Here is a 25364-nt window from a genome sequence, read left to right as displayed (position 1 = left end):
TAAGTGGACCTATGTTCTTTATCTTGGAGGATTCTGGTACTATATACTTTTTATAGATGACTTCTCTAAGAAAACTTGGATTTACTTCTTAAAATGTAAATAATCAAAAGAAATCCTTAAGAGATTTAAATAATTCAAAACCTTAACTGAAAACTTATCAGGACATAAAATTAAAACTCTTAAGACTGATAATTGAGGGGAATATACTTCAGATTTGTTTAAAGAGTTTTTAAAGTAGGAATTAAGAGGGAATATATTGTTCCGTATAACCCACAACAAAATGAGGTAGCAGAAATGAAGAATAGAAAAATTATAAAAGCAACAAAAGCTATCTTATTTGATCAAAATTTAGAATATTATCTTTTGGCAAAAGTCTCTTGTACTATTGTATATATTCAAAACAGAAGTCCTCACTCCTACCTTGGAGATAAAACTCCTGAAGAAGTCTTTACTAAGGTTAAACCTAATATAAGCCATCTTACGATATTTGGGTGCCTAGATATATACATGTTCCAAAAGAAAAGAGAATTAAGTTAGAACCCTCCGAGAAGAAAGGTATTTTTGTTGGGTATAGTGAAACATCCAAAGCATATAGGATTTTCATACCTTATCAGAAAAATATTGAACTTAGTAGGGATGTAATATTTGAAGAAGATTTAGCATTCAAAGGAGCCCTAAGTTCTGAAGATCCCTCTCCCTTACCTAGTTCTAAAGAAAATACTGAATCTTAGTTTCAGAGGGAGAACATTGAAGAAATTGAAGATGAAATTCAAAATCACAATCTTGAGGAAACTCAAAATCCAAAGAAAAGACCACTTTGGGCCATTAAGACAGTAGAGGAAGCACAAGACTTCGTTGCACCATCTGGAACCTTCACAAAAAGCAAAAGACCCAAAACATTTTCTAGTTATGCAGCAAACATGAATGATTTATCGAAATCAAAACCAACCAATGTTTCAAATGCTATTAAACATACAACTTGGAAGGATGCTATGACGGAAGAATACCAATCCATTATTAAGAATGATGTTTGGCAAATTGTTCCAAGACCTGAAGGAAAATCCGTTGTTTCTTCTAAGTGAATATTTAAAATCAAGCATTAAAAAATATAAAGCCAAATTCGTAGTCAGGGGATTCTCTCAGAAAGAGGGAATTGATTATGAAGAAACCTTTGCTCATGTTGCTAGATACACCTTTGTAAGAGCAGTCCTAGCTATTGCAGCATCAAAGGGATGGAAAGTACATCAGATGGATGTAAAAATAACATTTCTGAATGGAAAGATTACAGAAGAGGTATATTTGGAACAACCTGAAGGATTTGAAACTCATAACCCTAAAGTTTTTGTTTGCAAGCTCAACAAAGCTCTCTATGTGCTTAAACAGGCTCCAAGGGCCTGGTATGAAAGAATTGATAAGTATCTCACCAATTTAGGATTCTCAAAGAATGAAGCTGATCCAAATCTCTATTATAAAAAGGATAAAGATGATATGATAATATTGATACTATATGTTGATGATCTACTAATTACAGGTGATGATCATCTTATAAAGCAATGCAATAAAGATCTAATCGGAGAATTTGAAATGAAAGATTAGGACTCCTTCATTACTTCCCAGGACTGGAAGTATGGACTAATTACATCATACTTAATCAAGGAAAGTATACATTAGACATCTTGAAAAGATTTGGAATGTGGAACTACAAACCTATGTCTTCTCCAATGGAGACTAATCTACATAAACTTAAGGAAGCAGCAACAGAATCACCCTCCATAGATTCTACTATTTACAGACAAATGATTGGGTCTCTTATGTACTTGGCAAATACAAGACCTGATATTCACTATGTTGTTAATGCCTTAAGTCAGTTTATGTGTGAGCCAAAGCAGATTCACCTAGTTGCAGTTAAACACATTATGAAATACTTACAAGGCACTCTTAACCTTGGGCTCAAATATGAGAAAGTTGACTTTGACTTACATGGATTCATAGACTTAGATTGGGGTGGAAGTTTTAATAATAGAAAAAGCACTTCAGGATGTTGTTTCAATTTAGGATCAGCAATGATATTATGGATATGCAAAAAGCAGTCATCAATAGCACAAAGTTCCACATAAGTTTAATACATTGCAGCAACAATGGCCTCTCGAGAAGCAGTCTGGCTTAGAAAGTTACTTGTGGGATTATTTGGTTAACCCATGAATCCTACTATTATTCATTGTCATAATCAGAGTTCCATCAAGCTTTCTATGAATCCAGTTTTCCATAACAGGTCCAAGCATATTGAAATTCCTTACCATTATGTAAGAAATATGGTAGACAGGAATACTATAGAATTAGAGTACATTTGCACTGCAGATCAAACTGCAAATATTCTTACCAAACCTCTCTGTGGAGTTGAGATAGATCACTTCAAAAAAAGACTTAGTATGGTTGAATTATAAAACATTTGTATTCTTTAAATTATTAATAAAATAATTTTTATTGTCAAATTATTGACTATTATGGGTTTCACCGTTTGTATTCATTATCTAAGAGGTGACGATCTGTGAGATAATGAACACTTGTATAAAAGACATTACGAGAGATGACAATCTCTTAGATAATGTGATGAACAGTAGAGAACTACTGTCAAATCTAGGTGAGTTTAAGATCATATTGTGATATAGACATTTCTATTTCTATGAGTCACAATTTGGATAAAGGAAGAATTTAATCATTCTCTGGATTTAAATCTGTATTCTGGTAGATCTTAAACTCAGGATCATGTTGTGTTATAGGACTGCCAGTACCTATGAGTCACAACTTGGACAAATGAAGAATTTAATCATTCTTCGGATTTTATCCTATATGTTGTATAATTCGAAATACTGTTATCACTAGTATCAGTGATAAGTCATATCACAGGTATAGTAATATGACATAGTATCATGTGTTCGATGATACCACATGCTTAGAAGATTTAGATAGATACAGAGTATCAATCTATGCTTATTCATCATAATTGATGATGCTAGATATGTTATCTCTCAATATGATTATCAAGTTAAGAGGGAGTGCTAAATCTATAATTTCGATTACCATACTGATCTAATTGTACAAATCTTATCATGCATGGAATGCCTTATGAAGGCCTATATATAATTGTTCTTTGTCTAGGCATGATCGTCGTCTCCTTTGGAATAATTGTATTTGTATATTAACTTTACTAATCTTAGTTTGATTACAAACGTATTCCTCCTTTGGCATCGATTATGAGAATAAAATTATGGGCCGACCTAGATAGGGTCATGTCCCTTCAAGGGACATGCCCTTTGGTTGCCGTATTTATATAGGGTGTGGTTGTAGATAAGGATGCACAACAATAACATAGTCTGCTCCTTTAACAATACTGCCCTAGAAAAATACTTGCAGAGGTAAAACATTTCTAGAATAATATTTATATTATTGGTAACACTTCATTCAAGTCTGGTTATAGAAGATCATCAACAGCAAGCATCTAAGAAGGTATTATCTCAATCTGATTCCTAGCAGAATTTGCAGAAACTTTACATACATACATACATACATACATACATACATATATATAGAGAGAGAGAGAGATGACAATAATAATGTAAGGAAATATACATTACCTCACTACCATAACAATAACAACAATATTGCAAAGTCGATATACATTACTTTAACTTTGGTGCATGATATCCTATGTCTTTTTAATCCAATCAGTTATCCGTAGCACACCCCTAGCTCATGTGTGGGGCCCGATGCCCATTCGCACTGATATTTATCACTTGCCATTATGTTGTCCTTCGGGATTCGTTGTTTGGTTCTTCCAATGTTTGGCTTGGCAATGATTGGGATCTTTGGTCTATTGATGCCACCTAGCCAACGTGACATTATGTATCTATTACTCCCTTCACTTGTGTTGTATGTCCTTCATCGGCAACTTTCTTCATGTTATAGTCCTACATAGATGCCAAGTGACTTCTCGTGTGTGGATTGTTGAACTGCCTCTCTTGTGTGTTGAATCCCATCCTTTTGTGATGCCAATTCGTTTGACCTTTTATACACGGTGGGCCTGCCACCTCGCAACCCTTTCTCTAAGGGTCACGATTAGTATGTCTTTTGTTCATATTAATATATTGTGCTTAGTCATTCATATCCGCAATTATTCTTTAGTATAAATGTAGTTAGTTTAATAATTTATTTGTCTAATCATTTAATGAATAATGTTATTATTTTATATAATTAAATCAATGTATTAGGATTGCTTATTATTATGTCTTCTTAATATCTATTGCTAATTATTATCGTTCGAATAATATATAAGACATCTAATATTATTATTATTATAGGCAATGTCATTTGTCCCAACAAGTTAATGATTTGAATATATGTTTATATCGAAATTAATAGATATTAAATATATTTATAGTTGTTACATGTCAATAGGGGGTTATTACATTTTCGAGTTTTGTGTCTATTCATTAGAATTTGCTTCTTGTTTGCCCCATGCTGGTTCTCCCTAGGTTCAGCCTCATCATAATTTGTATGCACCCCATTGTCAGGCCCTCTATCTTTGAAAAAAAAAAATCTCAGAGGGTAGGACACTATGTAGCTAGGCAAAATCTTACTTTTATCTATAGTGGGACAATCTATGTTATCATTTTTATCTATAGAGCGACAATCTATGTTATTCCAAATTCATAATCTTACAATCTTAAGAAATAATACTAAGTAGAGGTCTTAGGAAGCCTAGGATTAATGTAACACTTCCTAACAGATATGATTGTGGGGGCATGACTCTTGGTGACATTTCATTGGTCACTTTACCTATACCAAGTGTTAAGAAGCTCCCTGAGGGTGCTTCTTATGCCCCACTTGTAAAAAAACAAAACGATTTAGCCTCATTTATCACTAGTTAATAATCAAAGAGTAACAGATATTAAAAGAACATATTTTTTTATGTAATACATGAAAAAACAAAATTGGAAGAGTGAGAAGAAATAGAATAAATATTACTAGAACATCTTGTCCAATCCATGCATAGGAAGCATGTTGCTTTGCGGCCCAAAAAACTGCAAAAGCAATGCAACAAGGCAAAAGTGCCATTGATAGCAATGAGACCTCCCCCAAAACGGGAACCTTCATTCTCATATCAGCGAAGCGGCTTAGTGGCCTAGCAAAAACATCAATTAGACAGGAACAGAATTACATAAGAAAAGCTCATGACATGTCCAATGTTAGCAACATGAATTATACATGTCCAATGTTAGCAACATGAATTATACATTTTAGTGCTCAACAAAGAAGTGATAATGGCAGTACAAATAAAATTAGAAAGAGTTTCGTAGTACCTTGAAAGTAAAGCCATCAAACAAACATACAAGCCCTGTATGACAAAGTTTTGTAACTTTTGTCAGAAAGAGTTTAACACAAATGTTTAAATGCATGCAAATAAAATGAAAATATATTACGGAAAAAGTGAGTGATGTTATCCTTTACAAAGCAATATTTCTCTTTAAACCCAGACAACTTGCAATCAGATTCAATCTAGTAAATTGATTTGCAAGAAATAAAGAAGTTGGGAAATTCTAGAAGAATAATCACCCAGAAAGTTCTCAAATTTTTCAACTTATTCAAATAAAGAAAGACAATTTTGTATAAGCAAAAAAATATGGAAGTGAAGGATGCGATGGGCAGCAACCAAAATGATATAATGCATGGCAGTTTGAGATGGATAAATAATTTCCTCCCCACCCTGCCCAATTTGCATAAAATCAAAGATCATTTCTTCCTCCAAACAAAGAAATCATTTGCCAATCTTCTAAATACAAATGCAGTAAATTTGGAGCAAATACCAAACATGCAAATGCTCTAACAAATATGCTTTAGTACATTTACCTTGGGCATTAATTCGTGAAATTATAAACAAACATTGTGTTCCTGACAAAAATATTTCCCAACTAAATTACCAGATATAAATAATTAGTACCCTCTATTTCTGACTTTTATTTTTGTGTAAAAATTACAAACCTATGCCAAACTTTTTGGTCACAGTTGGCTGGAAACAAATACAGTATCAGAAATGAGCATGGTATCAGATGCAAATATGGCAAATTTTCAAGTTATTAACATCAACTTTTAAGTTGGCCGGCTATTTATTAGAGGATTAAATTGTCTCTTCCAAACAACTAATGTCAAATTACTCAACTCAATACATGAGACACTTCAGCGGTCCTCAAGTATAGCTTCCATATGCAACTTTAGACGAGTCAAGGCACAGCTCCCCTCACCCCTCTCAGCCAAACATCACCAGGCATCATATACTCATTTGACCTCACTGCAATCCACATCAGTAAAGATACGTGTGAAATTCAAATGAGATTAGTTTGTAGCTTCTGGATTTTGACTGTGTAGCACTTTTTTCATTAATGTTTCGGATCACACTCCATAATTATTACTTTTTTTTCAAACGAGATACTTGTAAGGTGACTCTTGGATTCTTATGGGTCACCTCCTAACAGTCATTTCAGCTTTAGTACAAACTTACAAATCCCTACACATCTCTTATTGTACAGTCAGCCAGTGCAAAAGTTATCTCCCTTACACCCCCACCAACAAAGATATCATAATGCAGCTTACCATTATAGCTTCTGTAATGTCCAAAAAATTTAAAGTGACAATTAAGTAAATTAATTTTTTATTAAGACATCAAAAATGGATGACAAATTTAATGATGACTTAATATCAATTAATTTAATTAACTTAAAATAAAATATTCTTCTGGATGCTTCAAATGCATTTCTGGATGTTAACAGCAAATGGCTTTTCATGAGTACTCGCCTATCTTGGTGTGAAATAATTTTATTTAAACTGATAAACTATAAGATTGTTTTTTTCAAAATCTCTCTGTGTATTTGATGGTGGAAGGTTATATTGTTTGGAGTTCCTATCATAAATTAGGAGCTTTCCTATGAAGACATTATATTCAGCAGGCCCCGGTTTAAGCGGATGAGAAATAATGTTTTCTATGGGCCGATTCTAATTGAAATCCTTTGCCATAAAGCATAGCATGTTGAAATAATCTGGGTGATTGTACTAAGTTTGGAGATTTTAATACAATGTAACTTTACTGATATTGGTGGCAACATATTTATCATCTCACCTGTGGTTTAATACTGCCCGCAGGTATTCAGAATATTGTTGTTCAATCTCATTGTGCAATTCACTGGAGACAAGTATGTTTGAAGATTAATAATTGGGGATGTGGTTATAATTTATAAATGGTTTTCACCCGCCACTTGTTATTCTTTATGCTGGGTGGCATGTATGGTCACACTCCAGTTTGTAACACTCAAGGAAGGATTATACTGGGATTCTTATGGGCATGTTTGGGTATCGGGAGGACATTGGAGAATTTGCTGAAACAGGAACTTTGCTTGGTTATACAGACTGCAAGTCTGAGGACAATACCCCTCATAGACTTAGAGTACTGGACAATAACCCAGTCTCTCATTCGGAGAAAGCTCATTTGAGAGTTTACCATTGCATTGACAGGATTATGACATACTGTAGCGGATATGTTGAAGGCATTTCAAACTTTCTGAGTTGGTGACTGCTATCATGGAGCAAGAAGTATAATTCAAAAAAACTCATACAAGCTATGCCATAAGTTTCCTAAGTACATAAACGGTGATCATAAGTTCATTTGCATCTGCAACTACAGTTGGTTGGAATCTATATTCAGGAAAGCTGAGATGTTTGATCATAACGCTGGAATGGAGATAGTTGTTGAAGTTCTCTGCTATTGAACCATGTCGGGTAGCATTTCAAGAGGTCGAGCCATTCACATATTGAACTGTGATCATTGTTAGTCGCAGAAATCTTTGTAATGGCAGACAGGAATCCAGCTTTGCCTCCCATTCTGGCTACCATCATCTATGGGTGCCTGAAATCTATGCTGCCGCGATTATGTTTATAAAAGTTTTACTTCTGTAATTTATTCAAACTGTTTACATTTAGAAATGTGTTATGTGTGTAACTTGGTCTAGACTTTTGATGGTTTAATGATTAACACATTATTACTCTTTGTGTACAGCTTGTATTTGCATGGCTTAGATTCAGAGAATTAGTACATTCTGATTTATATTTCAATCTACTTCATAATCATTGAGGTTCAAACATGTCATTTGTTATTGCAGAGCTATCTCTGCATATTATATGAACTTTAGCCATGGGACTGAGATGAACCATATTTCAACATCCATGAAGCTCTTGAACAATCCAGGGAAGTTAACATTTATTTCTTGCAGATCGGGCATCTGAAAATAAAAATAAAAACTTTGTCATTTAAAGACAGCATTAAGTCAAAATCGATCAGGGGATATTACAGCTTCACAGATACATCATATTATGCCCTGATGCTAATCCAAGCCTGCCCACAAGCTAAAAAGTAAAAATGTACATATAATTTACTCTCCTTGTGTAGAAAGTCTAATACACAATCTAAGATGTTTAATACATTAATATACACTTCAATAATCCAAGCTTTATTCTTGTATTCTGTAGCCACTATTAACATGAGCCGATTCAAGTTGCAACCACGACCATGACCCACATCTGAGTCAGAGAAAGAAATGTTCACTTAATTCCCTCTATCTTGAAAAGAATATCTAGACATGGACCTCCAGGCTGCAACAACTGTCACTTGGGCACATTAAGGGCAGCACGACTTTCAAATGTTATAATATGGACTTATGTGTAGAATGTAATATCAACCAACACACCTCTAAAGAAGAATCAAACCCCTAATTGTATTCGAGTAATGTTTTATTATAGCTCACCTTCAAACACAAAATGAGCAAAAAGTTGTGAAAATTGATTGTCCAGATTTCATCTGAGAAAAACAATAAACAGAAACAGTAAACAAACAAATTTAAGTGGATATCCTGGTAAAATTATAACACGGAGAAATCATGGGATATGATCTTCCATATTTTTATTTCTCAGAAAACTATCCACTGTTACAAAAAAAAATGCTACAATGCATTAACCAAAAACTACATCCCTCAAAACGAAGAGAGACCAAAAAAATCATGTCATCCACATGTCACATGCTCAAGTAAATTCCATCTTCGACATGGCAAGGGGAGCTACAACCGCCCCCTTGACACCCCCCATCACTTCAACCTTTGGAAGAATTTAAAAGCCCTCGGCCCCACACAAGTACAAAGTGTAGATTATTATGGTACTCAATTTTTACTCCACATCACTACTGGAATAAGAAAATGATTTCATATTCCAACAATTTCCAACTTGAAGTCAAGTTTCTGCTTCACGAATATCTCCACCATTGAAAGAGCAAGCATAGACAAGTTTTACACCATATGACCATCTTTCTACCTATGGATATCTGCTAGGTTTGTAAAAGTCTAAATGTTGATCAAACAGATCTGGCCACCTTCAACCACCACTAATTTGAAGTGATATTGATTATCAATATACCTTTCTTTCTGGCATGATATGTTGGGTTTTCTGTTACATGTAAAGCACAGTGGTCGTCACAATGCAATGCCATGTTATCCTTTTCAAACTGTGATTCCTCGAAAAGTCTTGTGAAAACAGATTGCCTCATTTTTATTCTGCCATATATTCAGCTTCAATAGTGCACAAGGTCACTGCTTCTACAACTTTGGGACCAGTTAACAACACATCCACCTAAGGAGAATACATACCCTGTAGTAGACTTTCTCTTATCTCTATCTCCACCAAAACTCTATATCCACGTGCCCATCAACCTAAAGAATACTCTCTCTTTAACAAAAAATTACCATAAGAACTGCCCATAAAATACCTGAAGATTCACATCACAGCCATCCAATGATCACAACCTAGATTTATCATGAAACAATTGACTGCTTCTACTGCTTGGGCAATGTCTAGTCTGGTACACATTGTAGAAAACATAAGACTACCAAACGCCAATGTATAAACTACAGACATTTGTATCTTCTCCACTTATGTGCTAGGGCACTCTTATGAAGGCAATTTAATATGAACCGGAAATGGAGTACTTTGGTTGTGCATGCTTACAGTGCTCGACAGGAATGCTTAACCCCCACATAAACTTGTGTCCTCTACATGGGGATGTTTCCAATATTACGATAATAGATAAGACGTCTATTATTAGTTAATGGTTATCTTGTAAATATCTTTAGCTTTAGTTTGCTTTCACTTTTTGCTTTCTCTGGAATAGAATGTTTCTATTCTTTACGATCGTTTCCTAAGGAAACATCGTCTTATTCTTTTGTAGAAATTGACCTCTTGGTCTCCGTTAATAACAAGCAAGTATTTACCAATTACCTCGTAATATGATATCAGAGCTAAATACTTAAAAATTTTCGGAAAAATTTATAATTTCTTCTTAAAATTATTTGTTTAAATTTCTCCAAAATTATTTCAGCTAATTTCTCCAAAACCCACCTAGGGTTTTCTGCTTGGAGAAATTCCCGAATTACGGGTCTGCAAATCGCGTGGAAATCGTGGCCATTTTTTTGGAGACTCGCGTTTTTGGGGTGAAAATCTGCATGTTTCTGTATCAAATCTTCATGCTCTTAGCCGTCTCAGTCTGTCATCGTGCTCTGGGAAGCAGATTCGACCATTTTTTATCAAGAAATCTGAAGTTTTTTCAAGCTTTTTTCAGCTAGGGCCGTTTTTTTCGAAACCCTAATTTTTGGGGTCGAAAAAATTTTTTGTTTGCAGATTCTTGGTGGGTTTTTCAAAAGCTCAACTAGGTTGTCGTCCGTTTTTTCTAGGTGCCTCGATTTTTGTGCCTCAATTTTTGAGCCAGCAGATCCAAAAAACGACAGCAGATTCCTTATGGGTTTTTCGAGCTCTCTTCTAGGTCATTCTCTGATTCTTCTGGGTCTTTCGTATTTTTGCCTCGAAGAAAGTGCCTTCACAGATTTTCACAGTTTTTCATTGAAAAACATGCTATGGCATCTCTGACAAATATTCTGCTCGAGCATAATTCCAAATTCAATGGTCGCAATTATGGAACCTGGAAGCAACGCATCATCGCAATCTTCGAATATCAAAACACCGATCAACTTGTTTTGGGTGTTAAGCAGCGTCCGACTTCTCCGGGTCTTGATCAAGATACATGGGATCTGAACAATCGAGAGGCAGTAATGCTTCTCAAACTCTCCGTAGCTGATGGCCAGCTTTCTCAAATTCCATCCGGCAAGACAGCTGCCGAAATTTGGACACATCTCAAAGGTCTTCATGAGACTTCCGACAAGAGCAGAGCCTTCTTTCTGAAAAACACTCTGTTTTCTATTGTCATGGATGAGCGCACCTTGCTCCAGGCACACCTGAATCGGATTCAGGAAATCCGTGATCAGTTACTTGCCATCGGTCGCAAGATGGAGGAAGAAAATATTGTGGTAATCACTCTTCGGAGTTTACCAAATTCCTATGAGCATTTTATCGAGACTCTCAACATCACATCTACTGGTGTTGATCTAAAGTTCACTGATCTTTGCACCTTGCTGCTTCAGCAAGATCGGTGGAAACAACAGTTCGGTAGCAGCTCCAATTCCACCTCCACTGAGCAAGCCTTTGCTGCGAAATCCTTTCAGAAGGATAAGGGCAAGTTTCAGCAACCATCTCAGCAGAAGTCTTCTGCTCCAGCATCTGATGGTACCAAAAAGAAGAACATTCAATGCAACTATTGCCACAAGCATGGTCACATGAAGGTTGCATGTCGGAAACGCTTAGCTGCCTAGTCTAAGCAATCAGGTTCGCAACCCAAAGCGAACAGTGCAGAGCACACTGAGCAGGTGGAATCTGCCTTTTACGCCTTCATGGCTAAAAGACCCGCAGATCATGTGCAGTCATCTGCTTGGTACATTGATTCAGGTGCCTCTCGACATTTCACTCACCGCGAAGACTGGTTTACTGACTACCAGCCTTATTCAAATTCTGTTATCTTTGGTGGTGGAGAAGAGTACACAGTTGTTGGTAAAGGCAACATTCAAATTCAGTCTGTTGGGAGGAAGCTCATATTCCTTGATGTGTACTACGTTCCAGGGATGGAACTAAATCTACTCTCGGTCAGTCAGTTGCTGCGACATTCTCCACACTTGGCAATCACCTTCAGTTCACATCAGTGCACCATCACTGATCAGGCGACTAAGTCTACTGTTGCAGTTGGTCTTGAGGATCATTGTCTTTTCAGACTTACTGATTCTGGTGATTCTCAGGACTTAGCTATGGCTGCTCGGTGATCTTCCATCAGCACACTTTGGCATCAGCGATATGGGCACTTAAATGTGCATTATCTCTCACAACTTGCTCGGGATGAGCTTGTTCTTGGTTTGCCAGAGATTCAAACCCAACAACTTGGAATTTGTGACGCATGTCAGGCTAGGAAGCAACATCGCACACCTTTCCCCAGTGGCGATTCTTGGCGAGCTTCTCAAGTACTTCAGCTTGTTCATGCTGATATCTGCGGCCCTATGGCCACTCCTGTTCTTGGGTACAGGTATTTTCTGTTGTTTGTAGATGATTTCAGTAGAAAAATGTGGGTGTATTTCCTTAAAAAGAAATCCGATGCATTTACTGTATTTCAAAAGTTTAAACCCTTAGTTGAAAAAGGGTTTGGGAAATCTATTATTACTCTTAGATCAGACAATGGGGGGGAATTTTGTTCTAATGTTTTCTCCAGCTTCTTGGATACACATGGCATCCAATGCCAGTTCACCACACCCCACACGCCACAACAGAACAGTGTAGTTGAACGTCGGAATAGGACAATCACAGAGATGGCTCGTTCCATGCTTGAACACAGACATGTTCCGAAGCGTTTTTGGACAGAAGCAGTTAACACTGCAGTTTATCTGTTGAACCGGTCACCCACAGTGGCGGTCAAAGGTAAAACTCTGGAAGAGGCCTGGTCAGGTCGCAAGCCCAGAATCAGTCACCTGAAGGTTTTTGGCTCTCTTGCTTTTGTTTGGATCCCTGATGCTTCACGCACCAAGTTGGATGCCAAGAGTCAGAAACTGATGCTTGCTGGATATAGCAGTCTTCACAAAGCCTACCGCCTTATTGATGTTGAGACATCTCGTCTCATATACAGCCGCGATGTAGTCTTTGATGAGCAGTGAGGACCATTCATGCCTGTTTCTCCTGTTCCTAATCCAGCAGACCAACCTATGCAGGTTCATGATTTGGGAGTTCGGCTTCCATTAGGTCTACCTGATGGGAGGGCTCCAATAGCTCCTACAGCTCCAGTCCTACCAGTGATACCTGTACAGACACCTCCGGCTTCTCTTGCAGGATCACCGTGTTTTGAAGATGCTGCACCTGAGTTTGATCCAGATTCTTCTGATCAGGATCCTGCTGATCAAGCATCTCCTAGTACTACTGTTGGTCATTCTCCTCTCCGGCCTAAGTGGTGGGCTAAGACACTTGCTGATCTTCATGATGATGAGCTCATTGAGGGGAGAACTGCTCGGAAAAAGAGCAAAACTACAGATTCTGTTAACTTTGCTCTTATGGCTAACATTCACAGTGTGTTTGAACCTCAAACATATTTCGAGGCTAAAGGAATTCCAGAGTGGGAACAGGCCATGCAATCTGAACACTAGAGCCTGCTGAAGAACAACACTTGGGTCCTTTCTGATCTTCCCCCAGGGAAGAAACCCATTAGCTGCAAATGGGTCTACAAAATCAAATACAAATCAGATGGTACTTTGGATAAGTACAAAGCTCGTTTAGTGGCAAAGGGCTTTTCTCAGCGTCAGGGCATTGATTATGAGGAGACCTTTGCTCCTACTGCAAAGATGAGCACCATCAGATTAGTCCTAGCCATGGCAGCACAGTTTGGCTGGAAGGTCCATCAGATGGACATAAAGAGTGCTTTCCTGAATGGTGATCTCCATGAAGAGGTCTACATGACGCAGCCTCCTGGTTTCAAGGTTGCTGGTAAAGATCATCAGGTTCTCCGATTGATAAAAGCTCTCTATGGTTTGAAGCAGGCCCCTCAGGCATGGTACATCAAGATTGATACGTACCTCAGTGATCAAGGCTTCAAGAGGAGTTCTTCAGACTCAAATCTGTATATCACGACTACTGACAGTAACATCATCCTTCTGGTTATCTATGTGGATGATTTGATCATCACTGGCAGTTCGGCATCTTTGATTCAGGGAATCAAACAACACTTATGCCAGTCTTTTGATATGACTGACCTTGGGCTCATGCATTATTGCTTAGGTGTTGAAGTTTGGCAACAGTCTTCTGGTATATTCATCTCTCAGTCCAAATATGCCAGGGCCTTGTTAGACAAATTCCGAATGCAGGATTGCAAACCTACATCTACACCTATGGAGAAAGGTCTCAAGCTATCAACCAAGTCTGATTCTCCTTCCGTTGATGATACTACGTATAGGCAACTAGTAGGCAGCCTCATCTACCTATCTGCTACTAGGCCTGATATTAGCTTCGCAGTCAACTATATTTCATGCGTTATGACAGCTCCTAAGGCTGATCATTGGATGGCAGCAAAGCATGTGCTTCGTTATGTGAAGGGCACTTCTGATTATGGACTTCTGTATTCTCGAAGTTCTAATCCTAAACTCAGTGGGTTCACAGATTCAGATTGGGCAGGCTCTGTTGATGATAAAAAGTCAACATCTGGATATGTGTTCAGTTTGGGATTCGGTGCAGTCACATGGACCAGCAAGAAGCAGCAAGCAGTTTCTCTCTCTTCTACAGAGGCTGAATATAGAGGGACTGTTAAGGCAGGATGTGAAGTTGTCTGGCTTCGTCGGATGCTTGGGGATATGCAGATGTCACCAGCAGGACCGACTACTCTGTTTGTTGATAACGAAGGCGTTATCAAGTTAGCACGGAATCCAGTCTTCCATGAACGAACCAAGCATGTGGATGTTCATTGTCATTACATACGACAGCTGCTTGAAGACGGGACTATAGATCTGCAGTATGTTCCTACCATAGATCAGACTGCAGACATTCTCACCAAGCCTCTTGGTCCTGATAAGTTTGTAAAATTCCGAGGACAGCTTGGTGTGTTAGATAGATTAACCATTAAGGGAGGGCATTACAATAATAGATAAGACGTCTATTATTAGTTAATGGTTATCTTGTAAATATCTTTAGCTTTAGTTTGCTTTCACTTTTTGCTTTCTCTGGAATAGAATGTTTCTATTCTTTACGATCGTTTCCTAAGGAAACATCGTCTTATTCTTTTGTATAAATTGACCTCTTGGTCTCTGTTAATAACAAGCAAGTATTTACCAATTACCTCGTAATATCCAAGACCTGGAGACTAGGAGGAAACATCCTCCCACAACACTACAACTTCTACCACCACCACCTCTATCAGGAATGCCACCAAATTGCTTGCAAAATGCCACATGCCATTACATACTGATTGCAACCTTTAACTTCATGAAAACTAGTTGAACTTTCATGAAGCACTCACAGAGATGTTATATTGCAGATTTTGCCTTGAAGCTTTTGAATCACCTCTTCTTGTATAGCAGCATTGTCCCCCTCCTCCCTCCTCTCTCCATCATCCCTCTCTCAGCATCCCCTCGACATCCCCAAACTTTAGCCCTTGATCCTCTAATCCCTGAAACCTATCCCTCCATCCCCCCATCAAGAAACTTTGCGGAAGTATGGCATTCTACATGTTGAAGCGCTACAAAATCATCTTTCAATAGGTCTTCTAGGAAAATTAAATTTCCCTGTTCTTTTTGCCCCTATGTATCCCCATTCCAACAATCTGAGTTGCATTTCCTAAGTTCTTCATTTCAAATTCCCTATCAAGCTAAGCTGTTAGCTTGGTGATGATATGCATGTTGGAACTTGCTACCAACATATCATCAACATACAAAAGCAAAATAATGAAATTGCCATCATCACACCTTTGAAAGAAAGCACAATGAATGGCCTTGTATCTACTAAAACCCAAACTAGCCATAAAGAAATCAAACTGCTTTTACCAACACATTGGTGCTGTTTCAATGCACATAGTAATTTGTTCAACTTGCAAACTACATTTTCCTAGCCTTTTTCTTCAAAACCTTCTGTTTGTTCCATGTAAATTTTCTCAGAGAGGTCGCCATGCAAGAAGGTTGTTTTAACTACAAACAAAGAGCAGCAACAAGAGTTGTAGTGGCTGATCTATTGATCAAGAAACAAGTTGTAGAAACAACCTCATCCCAAAATTTCTACTACAAACTAGCAATGCTCAACATGCATCCAGCTCAGTCCATGATCGTATGATTCATGCAATTAGCAACACTATTTTGTTGTGTTGTCGCCCTAGCAACCTTCAAGTGCCTTGCAATGCCATGATAACTACAAAATTCGTTAAACTCACCTGGATAAAACTCCCCTCTCTTATCTATTCTCAAACATTTTTAGAGCTTTAAAACTCTTGAAATAAGAAGATACTTAATACATATTGAAAATATAAATCCACACCTTACAAGAAGAGTCATCTATAATGAAACAAAATATGACAAACCTCAATAGACATTGAAGAAGCTTCCCACATATCTACATAAATTGATTTTAAAACTTCTTTGCTTTTGGTAGCATTTCTACAAAAATAATCTATTTTGTTTCCCAACAAACAATATTGACAAAACTTTAAATCTCTAGATTGGAAATATCACACAATTTCACTAGTACACAAAATGGTCCAATTGATAAGTAAAACTTAAAACATACCATTCATACCATAATACCAGTACACAAGGAAATGAATTCTTTATTAATACCAAAAACCAACATGAGTACATTACCAATGTTCCAGACATTTATAGAAGGGTCGGTTAGTTGGAAACCAACTGACGCATTTCCTCACCACCTAACTACCCAGCCCGACTAGCTTTAACAAGTACTAAACATAATAGTTACTTTATTCTGACTACATCTATCCCCCCCAAAAAAACAAGTCGTCTGGAAGACGACTATAGAACATGAAACCAACAAAAACAACTTTGACTTCAAGAGGGAGGATGGGAGGACATCCCTGTGCTCGGAGTTCCCCTTAGCCGTTGCAGGTCTCGCTCAGCTGTCTTCTACTTTGTCCGATCACCCTGCAATACCCGTAATGCGTCCATCTTTTTGGCTTCTACAGTGGTGACCTTGCTCTCCAATTCAGCTTTTTCTTTATTCCAGGCTTCCTACATAGCAACTTTCTCTTCTGCCCATTATTGTTGAAGACTCTTTCTTTCTAGCCCCCAATCTTTAGCTAGGTTTTTTTCCTTCTTAAGTTTCAAAAAAGGTTCCTCGAAAGGCAACCTCCATAGCTGTTAGCACTTCTATGAGAGGCGATTGTTCCTGTCCCATGGAAATGATAGAGTTGCCCATCCATGTAGTGGCCATGTCCTCCTCTAAATAGCCACCCTGTTCTAGTAGTCCCCAATCTGTGTGGTAGTCAGTTTGCATAAAGGCAGCCAATGCCTCTACTGTCGTGACGATAGTTTCCAGATTCTGAGTCCTGGCCTGCTGCACGATCTGCCTAGTAGAATGCTCCATGGCGTGAACCTCAGTGAGGAACAGTTCGGCCTTGGCTGCAAAAGAGGCTGTGTCTGGTGGTTCCCCACACTCACTTTGTATCTCTACCTGCTCCTCAGCAGTTGTCTCTAAGGGTGAAGACACCATGTCTTCTTCCTCAAGTAACCTATTCGCTTCCTCCAGGACGGTATCTATCTTGGCCACATCCGTACCAGCCACTGTCGTCATGCTACCCTGAGTGTGAATTTTCTTGGTTTTCTCCTCTCCTACTAGTTGTACCACAAGAGCAATCGGATAGACTATTTTTCGGCCAAGAGGTTTCACTAGGTAGTTTCTGGTAAAGTTCAGGCAGTTCTGCTACTCCTACTGGAAGTGGCCCTTCTGTAGGTGGTAAAAATGTCACCGCCTGTGGAGTCCCCTACAGATGACTCGAGCGGATCTCTGCATCCTATGAGTCGAAGGAGGATGGATCCATATCACTGCCTTCTTCTCCTGAACTTTCATCATCCTCCTCGTCTGCTTCTTCAATCACTACTATTTGTTTCGGCTTCTTTTTCTTGGGTTCACCTCCATTGTGGGATCTTATGGTATCAATATGGAGCCAGTATGTCATAGCCAACTTGTATGGCTCCACCCTATTAGCCGGTACCAAAATTACTTAGTGCTCACTGCTCACCTGAGTGCGTACCACTTCTAAGAACAAGGCCACCGTATGATGAGGCATATAAAAGGCTTTGTGTTTCAACTCCATGAATTCTCTAAGTCTATCAAAAAGAAATTTAGCCCAATTATATACCTGCCCTTTATACAATCCCTGCACTACAAGTAACATCCAAAGGGCAATGTCGGAAGTGCAATTGCCCGCAGTGAGCTTGCTTTTAACCAAATCTACAACACAACGCCATTCATCATTTGCTATGAAAATTTTCTTCAGACCCCTACTATTCTTCAAGATTCCTTCTCGTTCCAGACTTGTAAGATCTTTCCTGCACATTAATTTCAACCATTTCTTCTTGTCTTCTACTGTCATAGAAGTTTTATCCACTTCTTGCCCTCTATTGGGAATTTTGAAAACCCTACTTATTTTTTCTGTTGAATAAGAAATTGTCACCTGTTGCTGGAAATGTTGTACTCCAGATTTATGACATGATTTCTCATAACCTGTAATTCAATTTCGCAGTATAGGCTCAAATTCTTTTAATTCAAAAATTCTCATTAAAATTATTTTGTCTACCTCTGCTATGCACAATGCCTTTTTTAGGGGATGGTCCGCTTCCGCTCTCCCACCAAGCCTTGCCCTCACTTCCCATCACACTTTCAAATGTAATATTCTCAGCAGTGATTGTGATTTTTTGTGTCGTCCTCTCTTTACTTTTTTGTCATCTTCCTTATTTCCTTTTTGGCTTCCAGTGCTATAGGTTTCTTCTTTTTGGAGTCAATAATGTTTCCTCTGCTCGGATTCCCTGTACTTAATTTCACCATTGTGTGTTAATGAGTCAAATCCCAAATCTCTTGAACTGTTTGTCTATGTCCCCTGTACCAATGGTCCTTCTGAAGTGATTGATTGTAACCAACTTCTACAGACTGTACAAATATGACTCCTCTTGCCTTTGTATCTCATCGTACTACCTTGTCTCCTTCCTCCCTCCATACAGATTTCTTACGTACTCCCTGGTTTGACTGTTGCCATACAGAATTCCCTTCTGAAACCTATTGTCATACGGAGTGTCGTCCTTGTCATACGGACGGGTGTCTCAGTATTATGGGCATGTGTTTCTGGCGTACAGACGTACTTCCTTGCTGTTGTACGGATGTAATTTCTTGTTGTTTCCATACGGATGTACTTCTTTGTTGTTGTACAGATGTACTTCCCTACTGTCATACAAACATACTTCATTGTTGTCGTGTACGGCCTTGTTGTCGTACAGACGTGTTCTAGAAAGGTCTTTCACTGGTCTTGCATACGTTGTGTTGCCATACGTCATTCTCACTGTGCTATCATACAGGTATGTCCTGGAAGTGCCCTTGTACGGCCACTCGTCCCTCTCGTATGGCTGTCCATACAGCTATCTCCTCGAGCGCTCCTTTTTGTTGTGCGGATATATGTACAGCTACCTCAGTTGTATCTTCCTGCCTGTCAATTCCTTTTCCATCATTTGTGGTAATGTTTTGTGACTTCATCTCTTTATAAGGACTTGTTTCAATTTTTTCTCCTTGGTCACTTTCTATTTTTGCTTTTCATCATTTTTCCTCTTTTATATTTATAAAATAGCTACTTGCCAATTTATTCCTTTTCTCATACGATTTTCACTTAGACCCATTGACTAGGTCTCTGATAGGTTTATTATCTAGAGTAGATAATATTATGGCTCCATTCTCCTTTACTTCTAATATTTTAAATGGTCCTAGCCATCGGATTTTAAATTTTCCTAGCTTTATTTCATTTTTTCCATTATATCTTAGTACGAATTGTCCTTGTTTAAAATCCATTTTTGTTAAATGCTTGTCATGCCAAAATTTTCGCCTTTGTTGGGCCACCTCTGTACTCCATTGAGCAAATGTCCTCTTTTCATCGAGTTTGAGTAAAGTACATAATCTTCCCTTGAGGCTCTCCTCATCCCCCAATCTATTTTCGACTGCCACCCGTAAGCTTGGTACTACATGTTCCATTGGTACCACAACCTCCTGTCCGTATATAAGGAAAAAGGGAGTATGTCCAGTAATGGCCTTATACGTAGTTTCGTATGCCCAGACCACTGTTGGGATTCCTTCTTCCAATCCTGCCTTTCTACTCCACAAGTTTTATTTAGGATTGCCACTATTACTTTGTCTGTGGCCTCTGCTTGGTCATTTGCTCTTGGATAATAAGGACTGGAGAAAGAATGAAAAAATTTGTATTCAATTGTCATCCTCCTGATGGTATGATTGACAAAATGTACTCCTCGGTCACTTGTTAGCTGGAGTGGAAACCCGAATCTCGCAATTAGTTGTTTATACAAAATCTGGCCGTACTGAGGGTCGTGTTCTCTGGAAGCGCCTGTACTTCGGCCCATTTCGTTAAGTACTCTGTTACCACCACTATGTACTTACATCGATGACTTTTGCTTACCGGTAAGGGTCCTACAAAATCTAGTCCCCACCGCTCAAATAATTCTTGTGGTTTGGACGGAAATAATAGCATGAAGTCTCTTTTGAGTGGTCTTCCTGCTCTTTGACAAGTGTCACAACTCAATCCCATTCCCTCGCATCTGCGAACAATGTCAACCATCACAATCCTCCTAGAAGTACCAACCTCACCATAGTATCTGGTCCCATGTGACCCCCTGCCAGTCCTTCATTGGCTTCGCTTAGAACCCCTGGAATTTCCTCCTCCATTACACATCTCCTCAATATTTTGTCCAGTCTCATTTTATACAATAACCCTTCAATTAGCTAGAATGTGCTACTTTTTAAGGCAATTTTTCTCCTTTCTACTATACACATTTCCTTTGGAAAGGTTGTTGTTGATAAGTAGTGTCCAATTTTTTCATACCATTAAGGTAACACAGCAATCTGGAATAAGTGTGCATCTGAAAAATCCTCACACACCTCATTACCCGAAGCTTCCCCTGATTTGATCATTGACAACTGATCAACAATCACATGAGATTTTCCCAGCCTCATTATAATTTTAAATGTAAATTCTTGTAATAGAATTAGCCACCTACTTACTCTCCCTTGAATCACCGGTTTGTTTACTAAGTACATTAGCGCTTGGTGGTCCACAAAAAATGTAAAAGGTGTAGCTAGTAAGTAGTGTCTGAATTTTTGTACTACATACACCATACCTAATGCTTCCCATTCTGTGGTACTATAGTTACGCTCTGCTTTAGATAGGAGCCTGCTTGCAAAATATATAGGATGATCCAACCCTTCCTTCCCTGTTTGTGCCAAAGTAGCACCTATTCCATAATTGGAGGCATCCACATGGACACAGAATTCTTTGTCCCAGTAGGGATATATGAGGATAGGGGCCCTGACTGATCTTTTCTTCAATTCTCAAAAGGTGTCTTCTTGCTCTTCCTTCCACCCAAACCGCTCGCATTTCCTGGTTAATCTTTCTAGTGGCATTGATACTTCTGCGAATCCTTTTATAAACCTTGTATAGTATCCTACATGACCCAGAAATGACTTAATACCTGTTACATTGAACGGTGCTTCAATTTCCGAAATCACCTTGATCTTATCAGGATCTGTCCTAAATCCTTCTTTGCACACAATATGCCCAAGAAGTCTCCCATGTGAAACCATGAACCTGCATTTTTTTCAATTGAGGGCTAATCCTGCTCTCCGACATTTCTCCATGCATTCTCCAAGAATTTTGAGGTGTTGCTCCTGTCCACTATAAACCAACCAGTCATCTGAGAATGCTTTGAAATTCCCCACAAACATTCCATCGAAGATATGTAGCATGATCCTCTAAAAGGTGGTTGGTGCATTGCATAGTTCAAAGGGCATCCTATTACAACCATATAACCCGTCTTCGACCACAAATGTAGTTTTTAGCTTATCTTCTTCTGCAATGCTAATACAATTGTATCCTGAAAAATCCGTCCGTGAAGGAATACACCTCATGGTCGGCTCCCTCCTCCAAAATGCTATCAATAAACAGAATGGGAAACGGGTTATTTATTGTCACCGCATTCAAACATCTGAAATCTACACATATCTAACTTTGAGCACCATCCTTCTTAAGTAATATGACTATCAGAGATACCCATTCACTTGTTTGTACTTTGAATATTTCCCTGCTTCTAACATCTTTGTGACTTCTTCCCCGACCCTTTCTGCATAGTTTTTGTTCATTCTATAAGGGCCTTTTCCGCACTAGTCTTGCTCCGGGTACCAATAGAATTCAATGGACACACAGTTTCGGGGGTACTCCTTTCAAGTCTTTGTACGTCCAAGCAAAGACGTCCTTATACTCCAAGAAGATTCTAAGGGTTGCTGCTTTCAATACTAGGTCCCAATCATCTCCTATCCATATTTCCTCGAGTTGATCTCCTTCTCCGAGGTTTAACGCCTAGAGCTTGGCTTCCTCATATTCCACTTTTTTTTCAAAAATGTGTGCAAGTTTCTTGTTGAGAGTTGTCATCCCTTCCTTATACTCTATGTACCCTTCCGGGTATTGTTCCTCTGACTCAGATTCTTGTACTTCCAACATGTTACATTCCACATTGGAAAATTCATAGTCTCCCATTTGCCAGTGAAATAATCCATTAAGGGAACTTGTGTCGTCTTTTGAGCATTCCCTTAATCTAAGTACTCCTTCCTCATCTAATTCCATCCCTCCATAGTCTTTTCCTTCTGAGTCTGATGCCAAGTCCTGGCTTACTGACTAATTCTTGAGGTCTATGATGTACTTTCTTCCCTCCAACTCAATAGATAGTGTTTCACTTCTAGTTATGGGTAGTTTTTGCTGCAACCAACCATCCCCCTCCCAACAGAGCATCGTATCCTTTCTTCTCTAGGGTGATAACCACAAAATCAAGAAAAAATTGTTGTGTACCAACTATGACTTTTTGTCCCATCAACGTTCCTATACTCTTGATTCCATGTTCCTCCACTCCCACTAGTTGAAATGTCGGGGGCCAAAGTGTAGGTTTCCCTATTTCTTTCCATGTCTCTTCTAATAAGACATTGACACTGGAACCTCCATCCACAATGGTATTTGAGAGTTTGCACCCTACTATCTCCATCTCTACTATCATTGGTGTTCTCCCCATCCCTATGGTGAACAATGTATTGTCTTCTATCCATACTTCTCCCTCCTCTTTCTTTGAGGTTATCCCTTTCGGGTTTGCCCCCTGTTTTAGTTGGGGTAGTGTTTCTAATAAATCACCTATTTTCACTGGGTCGTTACACCCCTGTTTGAAGTAGGCTTTTCTGATTTTGTCCTTCCTTCCTCTCTCATGCTATCTTGAATGTGTTTCTTTGTTTCATGAAATCTTTCGGTCTCTATAGTAGCATATGGATAGGTTAATTTTTTGGCTTGCATCCTGATGACTGCAAAAATCTCTCGAGCAATTTGCATCCTCATGGTTGCCTGTCCCACACCATTTGCAGAGCATCCCTCCGTTTTGTCCTCCTTAATTTTGACAATCTCGTGCAAAATGTCCCCATTCATTACATCTCCTACATTGAATCATCGGCCTCCCCTTGAAATCATACTGGAGTGGCCGCTACGGTGTGTTGTTATTGCTATTGTTGTTGCTATTATTGTTACTTCCTCTCCTGTTATTCCTATATCCTCCTGGTGAGGCTTCCGTATTTGTGTTCTTTGGTGGAGTGGAGGGAGGTGTGGATTGCCCTCCTTGGGTCAAGAAGACTTGAGCGCTTCTCGTTTTCAAATTATAGGGGCAATCTTTAATTGCGTGCCCCAGTACCTGACAAATCTCACAAAATGCTTTCTTTGGGCATGCTCCTTTAGTGTGTCCCTTTTCACACTCAGTACACCAAAGTTCTCTTCCTTCTTTCTTTTCTTCCTTACTCCCTACCACTTCCTTCATCAAATGCCTTAGGTCTTTTCTCAGGGCTTGAATGGTTTTGGATTCTTCTTCGCTCTCCTCTAAGCTTTCACTTGAGCTTCCATGCCTTCTTGCCTTGGAATTTTTACTCTCGCTTTCTATGTCCATGGCATGAGTACATGCATCGGCAAAGGTCGATGGTGGGACTATCTTCATCTAATTTCCCTATCAGCTCTTTCATTCTTCTGCTATAGGCTTTGACAGATTCACTCTTCCCTTGTCTTGTGTTATAAATCTCTGTTGCTATTTCATCGTCATCTCTTAAGAGTCTGAATTCTTCTTCGAAGGCTGTGTGGATATTACTCCATATGTTTTTATTTGCTGCCTCCAAATCCGTATACCAATCAATGGCAATACCCCTTAATGTGGCCGGAAATTTAACCATTCTGCCGCATCATTTTGTCCATTCGCTTGCCATATTGATATACATGTTTTCCTATGGCAAGCGAGGTCCTCCGAGCCGTCCCCTGTGAACCTGGGTAATTTTTGTTTTTCTATTGCCAATATGTGAACACCTCCTGATGGAACACCTCCCGATGGAACACCTCCTGATGGAACTCCTACCGATGGAACACCTCCTGATGGAACACTTCTTCCCGATGGAACACTTCCTCCAGATGGAACACTACCTCTCGACTGGAAGTTCGTTCTCGAGGATGAACTACTGAAAGTATCCCTTCCTTCTTGACTTTGCTCCTATAGGAAGTCTCTCCCTGTCGATGTTTCTGGATTTTTGTATCCCAACTTCTTTGCTGGTGTCTCCTCTGAGATGACCAAGTTTGGTATACCTTCAATTGTATGCTCGATCAACCCTTCTTGGATTCTCGTGCAATCCCCTTGTCCTCCTTTCCAGTTACAACATCTCTCCTCCTGCTGCTAGAGACATAGTATCCACAAGGTGACTTCTTCCTCATTTTCTTCTTCCTATGCCCACCTAGGATATATTTTTGGAATCAAGGGCATGAATCATTTTAATGTTTGTTTCCCTTATTCAAATCTTCAAGTCGTTCTTTGCGCTCCCTCATCCTTCTTCTCGCAAATTGTTGTAGTAGTTTTTGTCTCCTCTGTTTCCTTTGTGTCTCAGCTCTTTCCTCTTCCACTCATAACAAATTTCGTGCTAACAGGCAAGAGATCTCTCCCAGGAGATCGTACACTGTTGGTCGCATCGAAAGTTCATCACATACTGTACCTTCAGGGACCGTTCTCTCACGGGCTTCCCTTTGTACGTACTAATCG

The 25364-nt window shown here is 38.8% G+C and overlaps 1 protein-coding gene across 1 annotated transcript in view; it reads right to left on the bottom strand.

Annotated features, from left to right (window-relative positions):
• The window catches only part of LOC149566951 (signal peptide peptidase-like 2), a 266964-nt gene that overhangs the window by 189446 nt on the left and 52154 nt on the right, over positions 1-25364 (bottom strand). Inside the window, exons 7-8 of the mRNA XM_089820167.1 lie at positions 5361-5395; positions 5026-5182 (exon numbers count right to left, since the gene is read on the bottom strand). Of these exons, the coding sequence (XP_089676293.1) occupies positions 5026-5182; positions 5361-5395 (192 nt within the window). The remainder of the gene's footprint in view (positions 1-5025; positions 5183-5360; positions 5396-25364) is intronic.

This window comes from Cupressus sempervirens, chromosome 3 (assembly GCF_028749045.1).
Source record: "Cupressus sempervirens isolate cs-2001-9-10 chromosome 3, ASM2874904v1, whole genome shotgun sequence".
Taxonomy (NCBI): domain Eukaryota; kingdom Viridiplantae; phylum Streptophyta; class Pinopsida; order Cupressales; family Cupressaceae; genus Cupressus; species Cupressus sempervirens.
The sequence above is the reverse complement of the archived record's forward strand: the minus strand, read 5'-3'. Positions and strand labels throughout refer to the sequence as shown.